At 45.0% G+C, this 19,329-nt stretch overlaps 1 protein-coding gene and 1 non-coding gene across 5 annotated transcripts in view; one reads left to right on the top strand and one right to left on the bottom strand.

The window, feature by feature from the left end:
* Positions 1–6,027: 6,027 nt before the first annotated feature.
* On the bottom strand, positions 6,028–6,191 carry LOC116983713. The gene has a single exon (XR_004414791.1). It is a non-coding gene; the product is annotated as a U1 spliceosomal RNA (small nuclear RNA).
* Positions 6,192–9,454: 3,263 nt separating this feature from the next.
* Positions 9,455–19,329, top strand: part of c1h18orf54 (chromosome 1 C18orf54 homolog) — a 30,635-nt gene continuing 20,760 nt past the window's right edge. For 2 of the 4 annotated variants that reach the window (XM_033033370.1, XM_033033373.1), the window contains exons 1-3: positions 9,455–9,989; positions 15,240–15,548; positions 18,169–19,029. In XM_033033370.1, coding sequence (XP_032889261.1) covers positions 15,263–15,548; positions 18,169–19,029 — 1,147 coding nt within the window. In that variant the 5' untranslated portion in view covers positions 9,455–9,989; positions 15,240–15,262. The remainder of the gene's footprint in view (positions 9,990–15,239; positions 15,549–18,168; positions 19,030–19,329) is intronic. The other 2 variants (XM_033033380.1, XM_033033389.1) reach the window with 2 other exon arrangements.

The raw sequence follows: 19,329 nt of genomic DNA, 5'->3' as shown, positions 1-19,329 counted from the left end.
TTTCTGCACTGTATCTCTAAACTAACCCCCCCCCCCCCCCCCCCCCCCCCCCCGGCAGCATGTTCAAGGCACTCACAGCCCTCTATGTAAAATACTTGCTCGACATATCTCCTTTAAACCTTGCCCCTCTAGTATTGTCCATCCTGGGCAAAAGGTTCTGACTGTCTACCTTGTCTATGACTCTCATAATTTTACATACTTCTATCAGGGCTCTCTACACCTTCCAGAGAAAACAATCCAGCAAAAACTATCCAAATCTGTCCAAGCTAAAACCCCCTAATCAAGGCATCATTCTGATAACCCTTTTCAAACCTTCCACGTCCTACCAGTAATGAGCGACCATAATTGAATGCCAAATACTCCATGTGTGGCCTATTCAAAGTCCTATCAAGCTGAAGAAGGGTCTCGACCCGAAATGTCATCCATTCCTTCTCTCCAGAGATGCTGCCTGTCCTGCTGAGTTACTCCAGCTTTTTATGTCTATCTTCCTATAAAGCTGCGTTGTGAATTCCTGACTCTGGGACTCAATGCCTGACCAAAGAAAGAAAACATACCATGTGCCTTCTTTACCACTAATCACAAGAATAAACTAAGAAGATGTGAGGACCTGGGGCAAGAAGACCCACAAATTCTGCTGAGCAGGCTCCATTAGCAGTTAACAAAAACTGTTCCAAGTTTGGAGCAAGGCCACTAGCGATTGAACAATTCACCTTTGGGTACAGCCCATCATTTTTCTGAATTTTTCTCTCAGAATGATTTGTGTTCATTCCAGTGGTGGTTGATGAGATCAATGGGAGAGCTGCAATCTCAACTGCATGTGGGGCAGGAACTTCTCAATGGAGCAGGGGTGGGTTTCTGGCTGCATTGACAAATGCCTTCTCAAATGCTCCTTTTTCGTTTCAATTTGGTAGCATTGTCGCACTTTTCCAAGGAGGCTTTGAACTTGTCCGTTACTGGTTTGCTCTGCGCAACCAGTACTCCCTGGCCCTGTTATAGAGCTCAGAATAGAGTATCTGCTTCAGGAATCCAGTTTTGATCACAAGGACAATGGGACCTTAGAAGGATGAGTGGTGAGTAGGGGCGACGACTTCAGTGAAACTTGCCCAATAGTGAAAGGCCAGGATAGAGTGGATGTGGTGAGGATTTTTCCACTACTGTGAGAGTCTAGGACCTGAGGGCTCCCAGAGACCCTGGAACCAGGCACTGTTTCCTATATTCAGAGTAAAAAGACATACCTTTAGTGAGGAGATGAGGAGGAATTTCTTTAGCCAGAAGATGGTGAATGTGGAATTCATTGCCACAGATGGCTGTGGAGGCCAAGTCATTGGGTATTTTTAAGGTGGAGATTGACAGATTCTTGATTAGTAACAATGTCAAGGGTTTTGGGGAGAAAGCAGGAGAATGGGGTTGAGAGAGAAAGATATGTAAGCCATGATGGAATGGTGGAGTAGACTTGAAGTGCCAAGGGGAGAGAAGGGGGGAGAAGTAGTGGGGACACTTTTAAGAAGTATAATAAAGTTTAGCGGGCATTTTACCTACCGGTCAGTTTTCCTTGGCCCAGAAAACTACAATGAACCAATCAAAATGCCCGGTCAGCGAAGGGAATTGCCTACGGCTGCCCTCGACTGTCTGTAACTAAATAGCGACCACACTTCACTGCACTACGAGTTAAAAAGAACCATGCCGACCAAATTTTACTCAAGGAAAATATTTCAACATGCTGAAAATTTTTCCGCGACCTAGCTGAGACCACGAGTATTCGGGAACTTCCCTCGGGCATGGAGGAGAGTTCCTGTGACCTCATAGGACCTCCTAGGACCTCGTGTCGACCATGCTGCGAGTTTGAATCGAGGGCAAACTCATCTAAACTCGCGGATTAGGTCGCCGCAGTGGGACACGCCCTTTAATTGTAAAAATACATGGACATTTCAAGACGGCAATATGAAAACACTTTTGTCTGACTCTGACTGTTATATTTGCTAATATATTCATACTGCCAATCAAAGATCTTATAGCGGAGCAAGATATGCTACTCCTGCGAAATGCAATGGGCTGACGTGTAGTACGTCCATGCCCATTTTAGTAACCTGAGCCTACCTGACCCGACCCGACTCGCAGTGTAATCAATGTTGCGGGGCAACAGTTTGTGTGGGTTAGATTCATAAATCTGTCAGTTCATACTTCTTGTCAAGAATAAAATTTGATTCTGGTAATTGTCTTTTTTAATGTTTTTTAAATCATTTCTTTTTAAATGGCTCACAAGCAGTGTTTGAGTTGATTTTGTAGTAGCCGGAACCGACCCGACTAGCAGGGTGATTGACATTGCGGGGGAACTTTTTGTGCGTGATATAGAGTTAGATTCATAATTCTGTTAGTTCATAATTCTGTTAATTCTTGTTAAAGAATAAAATGTTTATAAACACACATACATGAAAATTATATAAATGTATATAATCATATAACACACACAATTATATTTCTTCTGATCCAATAATGAACTTTATTTCAGACTAGACAAGGGACATTAAATAAGAAACATTGTAAATAAGAAACATTGTAAACCTCCCCGCAACTTCACACACACTAGGCCTTATCCCCCCCCCCCACCCCCCCCCCCCCCCCCCCCCCCCCCGGCACTCCCTCGCCTGCCCCCTCACTACAATGTCTCCCCCCCTCCTATGCCCCTCTCTCCGCTGCCCCACACTCCCTCTCCCCGACCCCACACTCCCTCTCCCCCGGGCCCCACACTCCCTCTCCCCGCTGCCCCGGGCCCCACACTCCCTCTCCCCGCTGCCCTGGGCCCCACACTCCCTCTCCCCGGACCCCACACTCCCTCTCCCCGCTGCCCCGGGCCCCACACTCCCTCTCCCCGGACCCCACACTCCCTCTCCCCGCTGCCCCGGGCCCCACACTCCCTCTCCCCGGACCCCACACTCCCTCTCCCCGCTGCCCCGGGCCCCACACTCCCTCTCCCCGGGCCCCACACTCCCTCTCCCCGGACCCCACACTCCCTCTCCCCGCTGCCCCGGACCCCACACTCCCTCTCCCCGCTGCCCCGGGCCCCACACTCCCTCTCCCCGCTGCCCCGGACCCCACACTCCCTCTCCCCGCTGCCCCGGGCCCCACACTCCCTCTCCCCGGACCCCACACTCCCTCTCCCCGCTGCCCCGGACCCCACACTCCCTCTCCCCGCTGCCCCGGGCCGCGCACTCCTTCTCCTCGCTGCGGATCCAATCTTTGGCCGGAAGCAAGAGGGCGGAGCAAGATGGCGGAACAAGATGGCGGGGGCAGGTTGCTAAAATGAGTCATAAAATCGCCCATGAATCCGCCCATGAACGTACTACACTTTTGCGTGAGAGTAACCCATCTTGCTCTGCTATAGGATCTTTGCTGCCAATGAGAATTCCGTAATGTCAAATGTCTTTACATTATAACTGCAGAATTAAAGATGAATTCAAAATTAAAAGCTTCTTGTATGACATGATTAAAAACACAATCTGCCTGCACTCCTGGACACCACTCTTCTCAAATCTAGTTAATGCAGTTTCATTAACACTACAAAGGACCTGGATGAAACGAGATTGAGAGTAGAATAAGTATGACAGATCAAATAATCTATTGAGTGATATAGTCCCAAAACTGTTGAGGCCCTGGAAATGTCATTTGTGGTATTCACTGATTCAGGATTAAATAATGTGCAGTCTAATGTTAGAATGCTACTTGGGCATTTTATTTAATTACCTTTGGAATTCAGAGTATTTCATCAGCTTAGTTATTCTTCATCAGGAGACTAGTTTGAGGTATTGTTTGTAACAGTGCATACAAAATTACAAGGAACAGGTTTCATGATCCATACAACTCTTTTACAGTTTCTTGACAAAAACATTGATGGTCATGGATGGCAGTGTGCACACGATTGCTCGGATTGATTCCTCTGCTCGTTGTTTGGTTAAACATCATCATCTTGGAATAGGCCTGATTTCTATCAATGCCGGCACAGTAATAGGAAGGTGTCATTTAAAGAAACCAAGAACTATGCAGCAATCAACATTGCTCCTTCATGCGATAAATATTAATTGAACTGAACAAAAGAATCGAACATTCAAGTTTGAACCAAGTACTGCATTTTAACTCATTAGTATGAACATTCCGTAACAAAAACTGAAAGTAGTGGAAGTACTCAGTAGGTTTGGCAACAACTGTGGTGAAAGAAACATTTTATTTGAATTATTTTACTCTGATAATATGTAATATTAACATTGGTCTCTCTTCACAAATGCTGCCTGATTTATTGTCTATTTCTAGCAGTTACTGATTTCACTTCAGCTTTCCGATATCTGCGATTTTCTTGTTTTTTTTTATCGACAGGCAAGGTCTTGGAGGTAGCTCAAGATCCAGAGAGTCATCAATTCTGAGTCTGAAGAAGGGTCTCGACCCAAAACATCACGTATTCATTCTCTCCAGAGATGCTGCCAGAGCAACCTGCTGAGTTACTCCAGGTATCTATCTGCAGCATCAGATTGAATTGTATTATTGGTGGAATAACTTCCTGTCTGAATTATCTCAATTACATTGCAGGATTCCTGAGGTAAATGTAGCCTCATTTTCCTCTATCATATGTTTCTTTTTTTGTCCAAGGCTCGAGATTAGAGTGGGTTTAATAAATAAAACAAAAACTTCAATTTGCATTTGCATAGCAGCACTAGCACTACTTTTAAAATTATGTGCCTATGATTAATAATGTTAATAATAATATATTTTATTGTCATTGCACATAAGCGCAACGAGATTTGGTATGCAGCTTCCATCCGATGTCATAACATAGATAACTAATAAAATTTAGATTTAAAAAGAGCTAAGACTAAAATCTGCAAATGCTGGAAATCTAAAAAAGAAACAGAAAATTGTCTAAACAGATCAGGCTGCATTTTGTAACAGATAATAGAGTGAATGTTTCAAGTCATATTTGACATAACTGGAAACGTTGGTTTTAAGTTGCAGCGGAGATGGGGAGGAGCTGGATATGAGAACATTGCCAATATTGGACCCAAAATGTTATTTTCCCTTTCCACAGATTCTATCCAATTTGCTGAACGCTCCCAGCATTTTCATCTCTGAGGATCTCAAATGAGGAAAGAAAATTAGAAGGCAGAGGAAGTTAGAAAATAAAGATCCATAAAGTGGGGCTGGGCTGTGTAAGGCACAGGTGCCAATGATGAAACTGTGAGAAAGCAGAGCGAGATTGTTCATGTCATCAAAGTAAAAGTACTGTTGTGGGATTCAAGATTGTTAAGAGTGTTTTATTGTCATGTGTCCCGAAATGGAACAATGAAATTCTTACTTGCAGCAACACAACAGATCTGAATGAAAAACAAAATAAAAATGGGTTTGAAGAATGCAATCCTACTTTGCAAAATGGGTTATTAACAGTGTAAAAGAGAGGCAAAGATTAAAAAATGTTTTAGGAAGAGATTTCCAATTTTAGCGGGAAGAAGATGTAATGCTTTGCCACCACTTGAGAAATGGGCAATGCACAGAACAGCACGGGCAGATCAGAGGCTTCTGTGTGCAGTAATATCCAGGTGAAATTGCAAGCTCTCATGAAGGTTGTAAATGAGGAGAGGATTTTGAATATTTTTAATTCATTGATCATGCCATTCCTCTCCCAATATGTTTTTCTGCAGCCACCATTCTGCGACTATTTCTTATAATCCCGTAACTAGACCATGTCCTATCCAACCTGCTATTCCCAGCATGCATTCAAGCTTTTGTTTAGTTTAGTTTAGAGATACAGCGCAGAAACAGGCCCTTCGGCCCACCGAGTCCGCGCTGACCAGCGATCCCTACATAGTAACACTATCCTACGCATACTCGAGGACAATATTTACATTTATTAAGCCAATTTATCTACATATCTGTATGTCTTTGGAGTGTGGAAGGAAACCCACGTTGGTGACGTGGAGAACGTACAAACTCCTTACAGTCAGCACCCATGGTCGGAATCGAACCCGGTCTCCGGCTCTGCAGGTGCGGTAAGGCAGCAACTCCACCGCTGCGCCACCAAATCTTGCAGTAGAGAATCCCGCATTTGGGGACATCCCAGGCGTCAGCACACCCAAAGTGCAATGGGATGGACACGTCCTGGGAGAGCGGCCATCGTGACCACCGATTCTCCCCTGCCGGGTAAGTGGGTCTAATGCCCCATGGGTTTAATTGTTCTCCAGGCTTCGCTGCCGTGGCTGTCCCATGAGGCAGAGCCATCCACAAGCCAGAACGCCTAGGATGATGAATCATGAGGTAATGCCCCAGACCATCCTGGTCACCTTTAAATAACTCACTGCTCTCAAAGGCTTTTGTACTGTTTGTTATAAATCATTAAGAATCTTTTTTTTTAAATGACAAATTCCCTCAAACACATTTAAGTGGCAGAAATTAATTTAAAAAAAGTAAGTAAAAGCAATGTATAAATTTTACCTGCCACCACTTTTCCATCCAGCTTAGCAACTCCAGTTAGATTAATTAATTAGAGTCATACACATAGAAACAGGCCCTTTGGCCCAACTTGCCCATGCTGACCAAGATGCCACATCTAACTAGTCCCACCTATGTTTTGCCCATATCCCTCTAAATCTACCCTATTCATGTACCTGTCCAAATGTAAATGTTGTGATAGTACCTGCCTCAACTACCTCGTCTGGCAGCTCGTTCCATATACCCACTACTGTCTGTGTGAAAAAGTTGCCCCTCAGGTTCTTATTAAATCGTTCCCCTCTCACCTTAAACCTATGTCCTCTAGTTCTTGATCCCCCTACTCCGGATAAAATACTCTGTACATCTACCCAGGGCCGGCCGTAAGCCGATTGGACCGATTGCTCCCAATTGGGCCCCGTGAGTAAGGGGGCCCCGCGTCAGAGTAATCTACTCTCGGCTCGGGTAGATCTACCCCGGGTGGAGGGGGGAGAGAGGGGCGGAGAGAGAGTAGAAGGGTGGAGGGGGAAGAAAGGGGTAGACGGGGAGGGGGGTGTGAGGGGGAATGGAGAAGGGGGAGAAGGGGAGGTGGGTTGTTCACTCACGGCAGCGCTCCCGCCCCTCCAGTCGCCGTGCTTCACGCACACAGCGCCGGATCCACCCCTTTCTCTCCCCGGGGAGACGCAGTGAACAATACACAGAGGGCCGGGCCAGGGGTTGGAGCAACGTTTACAAACATCGGCCTCAGCTCATACCCGTCCGCCCGGACCCCGGCATTCGCTCCCACCGCCGGCCCTCTTCCTCCCTTCTCTCCTTCTCCCCTTCCCTCCCCCCTTCCTCTCTCTTTTCCCTTCTCTCATTCACTCCATCTCTTCTTTCTCTCCTTCCCTCCCTCCTTTCTCTACTTCCCTCCCTCCCGTCTTTCCTCCCTTCTCTCCCATCTCTCCCTCCCTCCTACACACACATAACGCACAGACAACTAACATACACAACTAAGTTAGGATGGGGTAGAAGCCCAAAGGGTAGGATGGGGCTAAAGCCCAAAATGTAATGCCTGGACTGGTTTTTCACCAATTGGTTTTCCAGGATCTATTTAATTAAATTGCTTTTTTTTTCATTTCAGTTACTAAAACAAGTTGTATTGTAACTATGCCTTTTCAGAGGTGATCTACACATTTTGTTTGTTACTTGTAGGCTTACATGTATGCAATTTTATATTAAAATGTAGCTTAGATCCGTTTGGTCCATTAATTCGCATGCTCTTTTTAAGCGCACATTTTGATTACTTTCCATTCTACCATAGAGATATAAAGTCCTTAATAGACTTTATTTATATTTCTATGAAACTACAGACCTTGGCTGGGAACCTGGGGCTCACCAAAATTGGTCCCAATTGGGCCCCGCACCTCCTAAGGCCGGCCCTGCATCTACAATACAATACAATTCAATTTATTGTCACCCTACCTGTTCCCCTCATGATCTGATACACCTCTATAATATCACTCCTCATCCTCCTGTGCCATCCTCAAGGAATAGAATCCTAGCCTGCTCAACCTCTCCCTATAGCTCAGACCCTCATGTCATGGCAACACCCCTTAAATCCTATCTGCACTCTTTCCAGCTTGATAGCAATGGTCTACTTTTTTTCTGAATGTCATTCTTAAAAAGGCCCAAACTTTGTCAGTTCTGTTCCTATTTACAGTCTTGCGCTGAGGGAAACAGTGCCAAGAATTGGAAAAGGTTTGAGAGAGCTGGCAGAGTGTCTGAAGAAGGGTCATGACCCGAAACGTCACCCATTCCTTCTCTCCAGAAATGCTGCCTGACCCGCTGCGTTACTCCACCATCAACAACACCAAAGTCACATCTGTGGAGTAATTTGAGTACCTTGGAACCATAATCTCCTGAAACCTAAAATAGGAGGCCACCAATTCCACAGTCAAAAAGGCACACCAAAGGATCTTCTTCCTGCGGCAGCTGAGAAAACATAATCTGCCACAGGCAATGATGGTCCAATTCTATACGGCCATCATAGAGTCTGTCCTCACCTTCTCCATCACGGTCTGGTTTGGCTCAGCCACCAAGCACGACATCCGGAGGCTGCAGCGCATCATTCGATCAGCTGAGAAGATTGTTGGCTGCAACCTTCCCCCCCATTGACGAACTGTACACTGCAAGGTCCAGGAAGCGAGCGGGTAATATCATCTCTGACCCCTCTCACCCTGGCCATAAACACTTCCCTCTGGGAGGCAATGGGAGACTGTCAAAGCCACCACAGCCAGACATGAAAAACAGCTTTTTTTTCCATGAGCAGTAGCTCTACTCAACAGCCAAAAGTCTGGAGCCTCCTTTTGCTCTGGTATTTTATTTTATTCTTCACATGATTAAATTATGTTTTATTTTTAATTGTCTACATCATGTTATCCTTGCGAGCAAAACATCAAGGCAAATTCCTTGTATGTATACACACTTGGCTAATAAAAAAAATATTCAATTAAATTATTCATTTATCTCTCCTTGACACACAAAAACAAAAATATGATGTGAAATAATTTGCTGATCCGCTTTTAAAGCATTTTTAACAATTAAGTACTCTGTGTAAGATACGGCATTTCGGAGATTGGTGAATATTGGTCACTATTATATTTTGTTTTTGTGTTTGCATGTGTGCGTGTGTGTATATCACTTATGAAGTCCTGGCAACTTCCCCTTAATTCTTAGACACAAAATGCTGGAGTAACTCAGCGGGACAGGCAGAGTTAAGTGGGGAGAAGGAATGGGTGGCGTTTCGGGTCGAGACCCTTCTTCAGACTTAAATCTACTCTGCACTCTTTCCAGATTGGAAAGACACACATAGTGAACTTTTCTTTCTCTGGTTTAAAGCAAAGATACTAGAGCGGAGTTTTAGTATCCCCGGGCCGGCCCGGCAGTCGGAGTCCGGCTGATGTGGCTGTGGGCGAAGAGACGCGCAAGCGCATTGTGACCCAACTGTAGCAATTGTGGGGAGCAAAGTGTTTGGAGCCGGGGCTGGAGAAGCGACGACCTGGAGGCTCCATATAACCACTGCCCTGGAGCTGCAGGCACTGGACATCGAGGAGCCACACCACCAGGCACTGATCACCGCCATCCAGGGTCAGGTTACAGGGACTTGAGGAGCTGAAACAGAAACAGCAACTAACTTTGAGACTTAAACCCTGGCCATATTTGCTGACTATATCCCCCTCCCCTTCCGCAGGCTGTACTGTGCTGTCGGGTAGTGAGTGTATCGATGCATTCACTATCGTATTAAATGTACATGGGCCGACAGGAACTTCTCCAGCCGAGGGTGACTGAAGTGTGAAGCGTCAAAGTTTGTATTTTGCTGTCACAAAGAGCATCCCTTTTAAATTTGAATCCTCCAATCAATTTGGCACAGTTTGATGCTGCCATTTATTTGGACACGCCCATTGAAAGAATAAAGTTGCAGTTTTAATTGCTGGAAACACACAGTATCTGTGGCAAGCGAAACTAAGTTAGCCTTTCAGGTATGTATAATCTAAAAAAACCCACATTTGTTAAAAAATAAGGCTAATTCTCTTTATTTTCACATATGCTGCCTGATTTCCTCTAGATGTTTAGTTTCTTGTTTTTATCGCAGATTATTAGTTTATGCAGTTTTATTTTTGTTATTTACTCATTTAACGAGGTTATCCTTCTTCCCACATATGTTCCCACTTTAATTCACAGTTGTTAAACATGTGCATTATTGGTGTTGTTATGTTCATAATACTTAAATATGAGTTGGGAGCCTTTTGTATATATTTATTTTATTGCCAAGGACTACAAAGCAAAGAAAACCAAATGAAGACTCAAGGAACTTGATCCTGGAATATTGCATAGAATCCAGAGTGCTGGAGTGAGTCAGGGAGCATCTCTGAATTACATGGATAGGTAACATTTCAGATTCAGAATTAAAGGACGCTCTTTTAGAAAGGAAGTGAGGAGGAACTTCTTTAGTCAGAGGGTAGTTATTCTGTGGAACTCATTGCCACAGAGGGCTGTGGAGGCCAAGTCAGTGGATATTTTTAAGCCAAAGATAGACACATTCTTGATTAGAATGGGTGTCAAGGGTTATGGGGAGAAGGCAGGAAAATGAGATTAGATCAGCCATGATTGAATGTCGGAGTAGACTCAAGAGTTCAAGAGACATTTATTGTCACATGCACCAATTGGTACAGTGAGATTTGAATTATACAGCCATACAAATAAAAATAACACAATACACGATAGAATTTAACATGAACATCCTCACACAGCAGAATCAACGTTTCCCACTGTGAGGGAAGGCATTAAAGTTCAGTCCTCTTCCCCTTTGTTGACCCGTGGCTACGGCGGCCCGATGTTTCAGGCCCTCTCGCTGGGATGATGGAACTCCTGCCTCGGAACGGAGAACACTCTCAGCGGCTTGGAGTTTCCGAATTGGCCACTTCCTACCGGAGAATGCGGCTCCCGAAGTCCACAGGCCGAGCTGGACGGAGCTCCAACACTGGCGATCCTCTGCAAAGATCTCAGGCTCTGCGATGTTAAAGTCAGCGCCGCCCGCAGCTGGACGCTCCGCAGACCACAGCTCCACGGTGTTAAAGTCGGCAGGCCCAACACTCCGAAGCCTCAACAAGGCGATCCCCGGTTAGGCATCGCCCACTCCGTGATGGAATCCAGTGCTTCGCCACCGCTGAAGCTCTGGCTGGTCTCCGGCAGGAAAGGCCTCGCCAATCCAGAAGATGCGACTCGGAGAATAGATGCACCCCGACCAGGAAGTGACTGGGAAACGGTTTCCCCCTTCCCCTCGCCCACATAAAAAGACTAAGAAACCTCCAGGAACATACTTTTAAACAGACTAAACCCAACCATGGACTGCTCTCACCCCAACCATGGACTGTTTACCCTCCTACCATCCGGGAGGCGCTACAGGTCTCTCCGTTGCCGAACCAGCAGGTCCAGGAACAGCTTCTTCCCGGCGGCTGTCACTCTACTCAACAACGTACCTCGGTGACTGCCTATCACCCCCCCCCCAGACACTTATTATTATTTATTCAAATCATTTGCTATGTCGCTCTTCCAGGGAGATGCTAAATGCATTTCGTTGTCTCTGTACTGTACACTGACAATGACAATTAAAATTGAATCTGAATCTGAATCTGAATCTGAAAAGACGAACAGACTGCTGTCGAGGCTGCCGCGCGCGGCGCCACCCGTTGACGTACCGAATGGGCTCGATGGGCCGAATGGTCTGATTCTACTACTATAACTTGTGAATTTCGGGTTGGGATCCTTTTAAAGAATAAAAACCAAGTTTTACTTGTTACATTCCTGTGACTGATCTTTAGGCCATTTGCTGCCTGCTATGTGCTACTCTCAGCCAATAAGACACAAAGATCTGGAACTTTCTGCCAAAGCATTCCCACTGCCTTTTAATTTTAAAGGGAACTTTAAGCACAATGGCTGGGTGATTCGGCAACAAAAAAAAGTGCCATAATGGTGATGCTGAGAATGAGAATTATGTTGTCAAAGAAAAATGTTGGAAAATATGCTCAAGGATCACAGCAAGAAATATAGGATATTTTCTTTGTAAAAGCAACACCAATATTAAATTAATAAACAAAAGGCTGGAGAAACTCAGGGAGTCGGGCAGCATCTGTGGAGGTCTGTCCTCTCCTTACACAGATACTGTCCGATCCACTGAGTTCCCCCAGCCTTTTGTTTTTGCTCAAGAATCCTGCATCTGCGGACTCTTGTGTTACCAATATTAACCTATAATGTTAACATAAAAGGCTAAGTTTTAATAATAATAATAATAACTTTATTTATAAAGCACTTTAAACAACCGCAGTTGCCACAAAGTGCTGTACATGAGAACTCATGGACAAAAAGTTATTACAAACCATTAAAAACCATAAAACGAAGGACTAAAAAACAGTAAAAATTAAAAGACATTAAAAGCACTAAGAACAGGAGCAATGTCTCAGCCAGTGTCGAAAGCCAGAGAATAAAAATGAGTTTTTAGGGAGGATTTGAAGATGGACAGTGAGGGGGCCTGTCTGATGTGCAACGGCAAGGTGTTCCAGAGTGCTGGAGCAGCAACAGAAAAGGCTCTATCCCCTCTGAGCTTCCGCTTAGACCTTGGTACCTCAAGGAGCAGCTGATCAGCTGACCTGAGGCACCGGGCAGGAGCATATAGGTGGAGCAGCTCAGAGAGGTAAGGCGGGGCGAGCCCATTCAACGATTTGAAAACAAATAAAATAATTTTAAAATGAACTCGAAAGTGCACTGGGAGCCAGTGAAGGGAGGCCAAAATTGGCGTAATGTGCTCCCTCTTTCGAGTTACGGTTAAAAGGCGAGCGGCAGCATTCTGAACCAGCTGGACACGAGCCAATGAAGCTCGTGCGACTCCAGAGTAGAGTGCGTTACAGTAATCCAGCCTAGATGTAATAAAGGCATGGATTACTGTTTCAAAATGCTGCCGCTCGAGGATGGGCTTCACCTTTGCCAGCTTCCTTAGGTGAAAGAGGCTGGACTTAACCACCGCGCCTATTTGTTTATCTAGTTTAAAATCACCGTCCATCCTAAAACCCAGGTTTAAAACTGTTGGCTTAACGGACAATGCCAGTGGACCCAAGTCAACAAAGGGAGGTTCACGGTGGCCATTGCTATTTATTTAATCATTATATTTGTGTGTAAAAGTAAATATTTTAAATCCCTTAAATATAATCTTAATATTTTGTTTAGTTTAGAGATACAGCGCGGAACCAAGCCCTTCGACCCACCGGGTCCGCGCCGACCAGCAATCCCCGCATATTAACACTATCCGACACACTCTAGGGACAATTTTACATTTACCAAGCCAACTTACCTACATACCTGTACGTCTTTGGAGTGTGGGAGGAGGCCGAAGATCTGGGAGAAAACCCATGCAGTTACGGGGAGAACGTACAAACTCCGTACTGACAGAACCGGTTGGGATTGACTGTAAGGCAGCAACTCTACCGCTGTGTCACCGTGCTGCCCACGGTTATTAAATAAATTAAATAATTATCATGACCCACTGAGCAGTTTAGTTTATGTTTAAGAAAGAACCGCAGATGCTGTTAAAATTGAAGGTAGACAAAAATGAGGCGGCATCTATGGAGCGAAGGAATAGGGGACGTTTCAGGTCGAGACCCTTCTTCAGACTGATGTAGTGGTGGGGGGGTGGAAGAAGAAAGGAAGAGGCGGAGATAGTAAGCTGCGGGAGAGCTGGGAAGTGAAGGGGAAGGAGGGAGAAAGCAAGGACTACCTGAAATTGGAGAAGCCAATGTTCATACCGGCAGTGTGTAAACTACCCAAGCAAAATATGAGGTGCTGATCCTCCAATTTGCGGTGGGACTCACTCTGGCCATGGAGGAGGCCCAGGACAGAAAGGTCAGATTTGGAATGGGAGGGGGAGTTGAAGTGCTGAGCCACCGGGAGATCACGTTGGTTAATGCGAACTTAGCGGAGGTGTTGGATGAAGCGATCGCCAAGCCTGCGCTTGGTCTCACTGATGTAGAGCGGTTGACACCTAGAGCAGTGGATGCAATAGATGAGGTTGGAGGAGGTGCAGGTGAACCTCTGCCGCACCTGGAAAGACTGCTTGGGTCCTTGGATGGAGTCGAGGGGGGAGGTAAAGCGACAAGTGTAGCATTGCGAACTGAGCGGAGGTGTTGGGTGAAGCGATCGCCAAGCCTGTGCTTGATACCACCGATGTAAAGCAGTTATGACTCCTTGGTCAATTCGTCACTTCCCACCCAAACCACCCCCTCCCCTGGTACTTTCCCTTGCAACCACAGGAAATGCTACACTTGTCGCTTTACCTCCCCCCTCGTCTCCATCCAAGGACCCAAGCAGTCTTTCCAGGTGCGGCAGAGGTTCACCTGCACCTCCTTCAACCTCATCTATTGCATCCGCTGTTCTAGATGTCAACTGGTTTCAATGGGGCTCAAGCAGAATACACACTTATTTCATTTATGATCTTTCGGAGAACCATAGTAGGGCAAATCACATGGTTACCTCCCTTAACATTAGCATCTCAAAATAGTCATCGGTCCACAACATCCAAGCCCTCTTGGCTCAAAGTCAAAAAGCACAATGTGTATTGTGGACCAGGGGATGTTTTGTCTGCTTGACCTGCCTGTTGATTAGTTAATGATTACATTTCCCTCCACTTGGGAATTTTCATGGCTCGGCCCTTTGAAGGTTTCAAGAGTCAAGAGTGTTTTATTGTCACATGTTACAGGGGCTAGTGGAATCAAGGGATATGGGGAGAAGGCAGGCATGGGTTATTGATTGGGGACGATCAGCCATGATTACAATGAATGGCGGTGCTGGCTCGAAGGGCCAAATGGCCTCCTGCACCTATTTTCTATGTTTCTATGCCCCAGGTAGAACAATGACATTCTTACTTGCAGCAGCACAAGAGATTATGTAAACATAGTGCTCTGTAAACAATATAATAGAGATAAAAAAGGTCAGCTTGGACACACACACACACACACACACACACACACACACACACACACACACACACACACACACACACACACACACACACACACACATATATATATATAAAAACAAACAATACTAGTACCCAATATCACAATACAATGTCACAATACAATTGCTGTACAATCCACTGAATACTTAATTGTTAAAAATGCTTTAAAAGCAGATCAACACATTTTTCACATTGTCTTTTTGTTTTGTTTTTGTGTGTTAAGGAGAGATAAAGTTGCAAGATGTCATGACACCGATCAACATGGACCATGGGCTGTCCTTCCATTCCCCAGACTCTACACTATCTAAGTTAACTGGTACAAGTTATGGGAATGGCTGTTGTTCCCAGGGCTCCACCCAATTTCCCAGCTCTGTCCTCTATAGAGGTATAAATTACCAGTCAGCATCAGAGGCTCTGGAAGCTTATATTGACAATTTTGAAAATAAGCTGTCATCTCCGTATCATGCAAACAAACTACATTCGGAAAGCAGCTCCAAACTGTTTTCCACTTCTCCCCACAACAGAGAAGAAGGTAAGAATGCTTCCTTCCCTTTTCCAGTGCCAAGTTGATGTGAAATTTGGGATGTGGGGCGAATGAAATTAGTTTGATGTGGGATTAGTGCAAACGAGTGATTACTGGGAGGATCTGTTTCCCTGCTGTGCGATTCTGACTCATAACCCAGTCTTTCATGTAGTGTCTGTGAAGAGGTCTCCACCTCTCTAGAATGCACGGACTTGCTGGACGCTGCATGTGAAAGAGCAGTGTGTCAACAAGTGAGCATTGGCAGACAACTAGTCACCTGCCCAACAAAGCAATTTCCTTCCTGCACACACTGATATACTGTATCTTTAGGACTGTAGGCCATTAGGACTGTAAACTCCTATCTCACCAGGGACTAACTTTTACTGTACCTATCTACTGCTTTTTTTTTTTTAAAGTGCTGTTTTTTCCCATTTTCCTTCCGCCCACAATATTTAATATGTAAAATAATATGTGATTCTGTTCCATTCTGTTTGTAGTTTGTTTGGTTGTTTGTTTGTTTGTCTTTTTGCACAAAGTCCGCGAGCATTGCCACTTTTCATTTCACTGCACATCTCGTATGTGTATGTGACGAATAAACTTGACTTGACTTGACTTCTAGTGCGGCGGGTAGGCAGTCATCACCAAAGATACTAGAGTTTTCTACGATCTTTGGTCATCACCTCTAAGTCACTGGTAATTTCCTTCCCCTATCCCACTTCTTGGAAATAGATATTTGCTTTAGCTGATCTCTTTCTCTGGGACGGATAGCTAACTTGGGAAAATGAATGGAGCTTTTCTCTCCCATATGGTTTGGATATAACACAACATGATGCATTTAGATAATTGACTTTATTCAAATCTCTTCTACATGCAGATTTACATACATCCCTTTTGTTATGAGCAGACCCTCATAATTATGAATTGTACTTAATTTTTCTATCCAAATCTATGACCGCTGATAGGCCTTATTGTAATTTGTAACCAAACCTCAAAAGAAGGATAGGCACAAAATGCTAGAGTAACTCAACGGAACAGGCAGCATCTCTGGAGACAAGGAATGGGTAATGTTTCTGGTCAAGACCCTTCAAAAGAAAGAACTAGTTTGAGATTTGTTCTACTCATTGATTACTCAGTTAATGTTTTTCTTGAAGCTCTTTCATTTTTTAATAATATAACAGAGACATAACTCATATTTTATAGTGCCTTTTACAGTCTCAGAAGGTCCCGAGAGTTTTAATGCCAAAGAAATACATGTGCTATCACTTGTAATATTGGAAAGGCAAGGGAGATGGGAAAGATCTGTGTGTTTTAGTGTGATTATTTATAGTACATTATGTATGTTACGTCAAGTCACGTGAGCGTATGTTCACGAGGTTAATTCCCGGGATGGCGGGACTGTCATATGTTGATTGAATGGAGCGGCTGGGCTTGTATACTCAGGAATTTAGAAGGATGAGAGGGTGTCTTATTAAAACATATAAGATTATTAAGGGTTTGGACACGCTAGAGGCAGGAAACATGTTCCCGATGTTGGGGGAGTCCAGAACCAGGGGCCACAGTTTAAGAATAAGGGGTAAGCCATTTAGAACGGAGACGAGGAAACATTTTTTCACACAGAGAGTTGTGAGTCTGTGGAATTCTCTGCCTCAGAAGGCAGTGGAGGCCAATTCCTTGGATGCTTTCAAGAGAGAGTTGGATAGAGCTCTTAAATCAGATGGGTATATATTTACAGGGCTGAAGGGAAAGATTGGGAAATAGGTGGCTTGCTGAACAGAGCAGACAGGCACTCAATTGATTCCTTCTGTAGCAAAATGACCATGAATTATTTTAACTTTTTGTTTACTTTGATTGAAAAGTAATTTGAGATCCAATAACAAAGGTAGGAGTGCTAATCACTGTTATTATTAAAATAATGCTTGTAGGTATCTTCAGGTTTTAAAATTCAGTCTTGTACTGAGCAAATCCACATTCTTGTAAAATGCAGAGCAGCACACGTGAATTACGTGGTTACATTTTGTTTTCCCATCTCTGTTTTCCCTTCTGTGGGGCGTGACATGGCTGGGTACAATACCACGGGTGACCAGATGTAGACCCCTTAGCTACAGCCAAACTGGTGGGAGCTCGCACCTCCTCACTTGTGTATTTCATAACATCAGTTATTGTCCATTTTGGAACCACTCACACTTAGACCAAAGCTTGGGACTACGGGATAATTCCCATACCCCCCCCCAGCAGGGCGGCACGGTGGCGCAGCAGTAAAGTTGCTGCCTTATAGCGCCAGAGACCCGGGTTCAATCCATACTACAGTCTGTACCACGTTTGTATGTTCTCTCCGTTTTCTCTGAGATCTTCGGTTTCCTCCCACATACAGGTTTGTAGGTTAATTGGTTTGGTATAAATGTAAAATTGTCCCTAGTGTGTGTAGGATGGTGTTAATGTGCGGGGATCGCTGGTCGGTGCGGACTCGGTGGGTCGAAGGGGCTGTTTCCGCGCTGTATCTCTAAACTAAACAATATCCAGGCTGGAGTTTGTCAATAAGCCATTATATGCTGCAGTATTTGCTATCGTTATTTCTAGCCACTGAGGGTGTTAAATATAATGATAGTTAAATAACTCTTTTTCCTTGTAGTTTTTAGGCAGCAACATTCCTTCAGAGGTTTGGATTTTTTCAGTCGACCTTTGCAGAGGCGGATAGATAGTGAGCCGGATCTCATGAGCCTCACCACTGACGATCTTGTGAATTTGCCACCGGACGGCTCCCTACCACTGACTCGAGCCTCCGCACGACGTTGTTGGACAGACACCAAACAGCATTTGGGAACCCGATCGAAACACAACTCGCACGCGGCGTTAAAGCCACCTTCAGTATCTTATGAGGACTGGCAACGCAGGAACAATGACAGTTTTGCATTGTCTTCTAGGAAAGCTTGTGATGAGCCATTAAATAGGACTGCCAGTCTCAAACCTTCTCGAATTCTGCATTCAATGAGGGGGGCAAGCTCAGGAGGTGAATATGAGGCCCCTTTTGTTCCTGGAGGCCCTTCTTTGAAAAGCTGTCGATTTGGAGACCGCAAACTTAATTCTCCTTCCCGGCAGAATTATCCGAGATGGCTAACCAGCCAAAAATCAGAGCTGGGTGTTTCTGGAATAAGCAGCATTCCTGAGCTGAAGTACCCCGGCTGGCTTCAAGATTGTGACCTTGGCTCGGATTTAAATGACCCGGTTGCACTGAATGGAAATCCCCGGGACACTCATTGTGAGACTGAGCTTGTAGACTTCAAGTTACACTCCAGTGCTGCTAAATGTATGCCAAGGCATGAACATTTTGCCCATTACTCACACAGTGACGATCAAGAGTTTCACAACCACATTCGACGGCCAGGCACTCGTGACTTTTTACAAAGGTCACCTTGGCACAGGCTGCACTCTGCATTAACCCAGTGTCCTACTGAAGCGGTGGAGGATTCCCGCGGCAGTAAACCTTTCAGAGGTACAGTAACCTATAGTGTGGGAATAAAGGTTAATAGAATGATTCATAGAACAATGTGTCCATGGCAATCAAGATACCTATCGCATCTTTCCCATTTGGCCCACATCGCTCCATTCCTGAGTAAAACATGAAGAGCTGGAGTAATTCAGCAGGTCGGGTGGCATCTCTGGAGAGAATGATCAGATGGATGTTTGGGGGTCAGGATCCTCCTTCAGTCTGAAAAGTCGTCTGTCCATTCCCCCCAGAGATGCTGCCTGACTTGCTGGGTTACTCCAGCATTTGGGGTTTACTCAAGATTCC

This window comes from Amblyraja radiata, chromosome 1 (genome assembly GCF_010909765.2).
Source record: "Amblyraja radiata isolate CabotCenter1 chromosome 1, sAmbRad1.1.pri, whole genome shotgun sequence".
NCBI lineage: Eukaryota > Metazoa > Chordata > Chondrichthyes > Rajiformes > Rajidae > Amblyraja > Amblyraja radiata.
The sequence above is the reverse complement of the archived record's forward strand: the minus strand, read 5'-3'. Positions and strand labels throughout refer to the sequence as shown.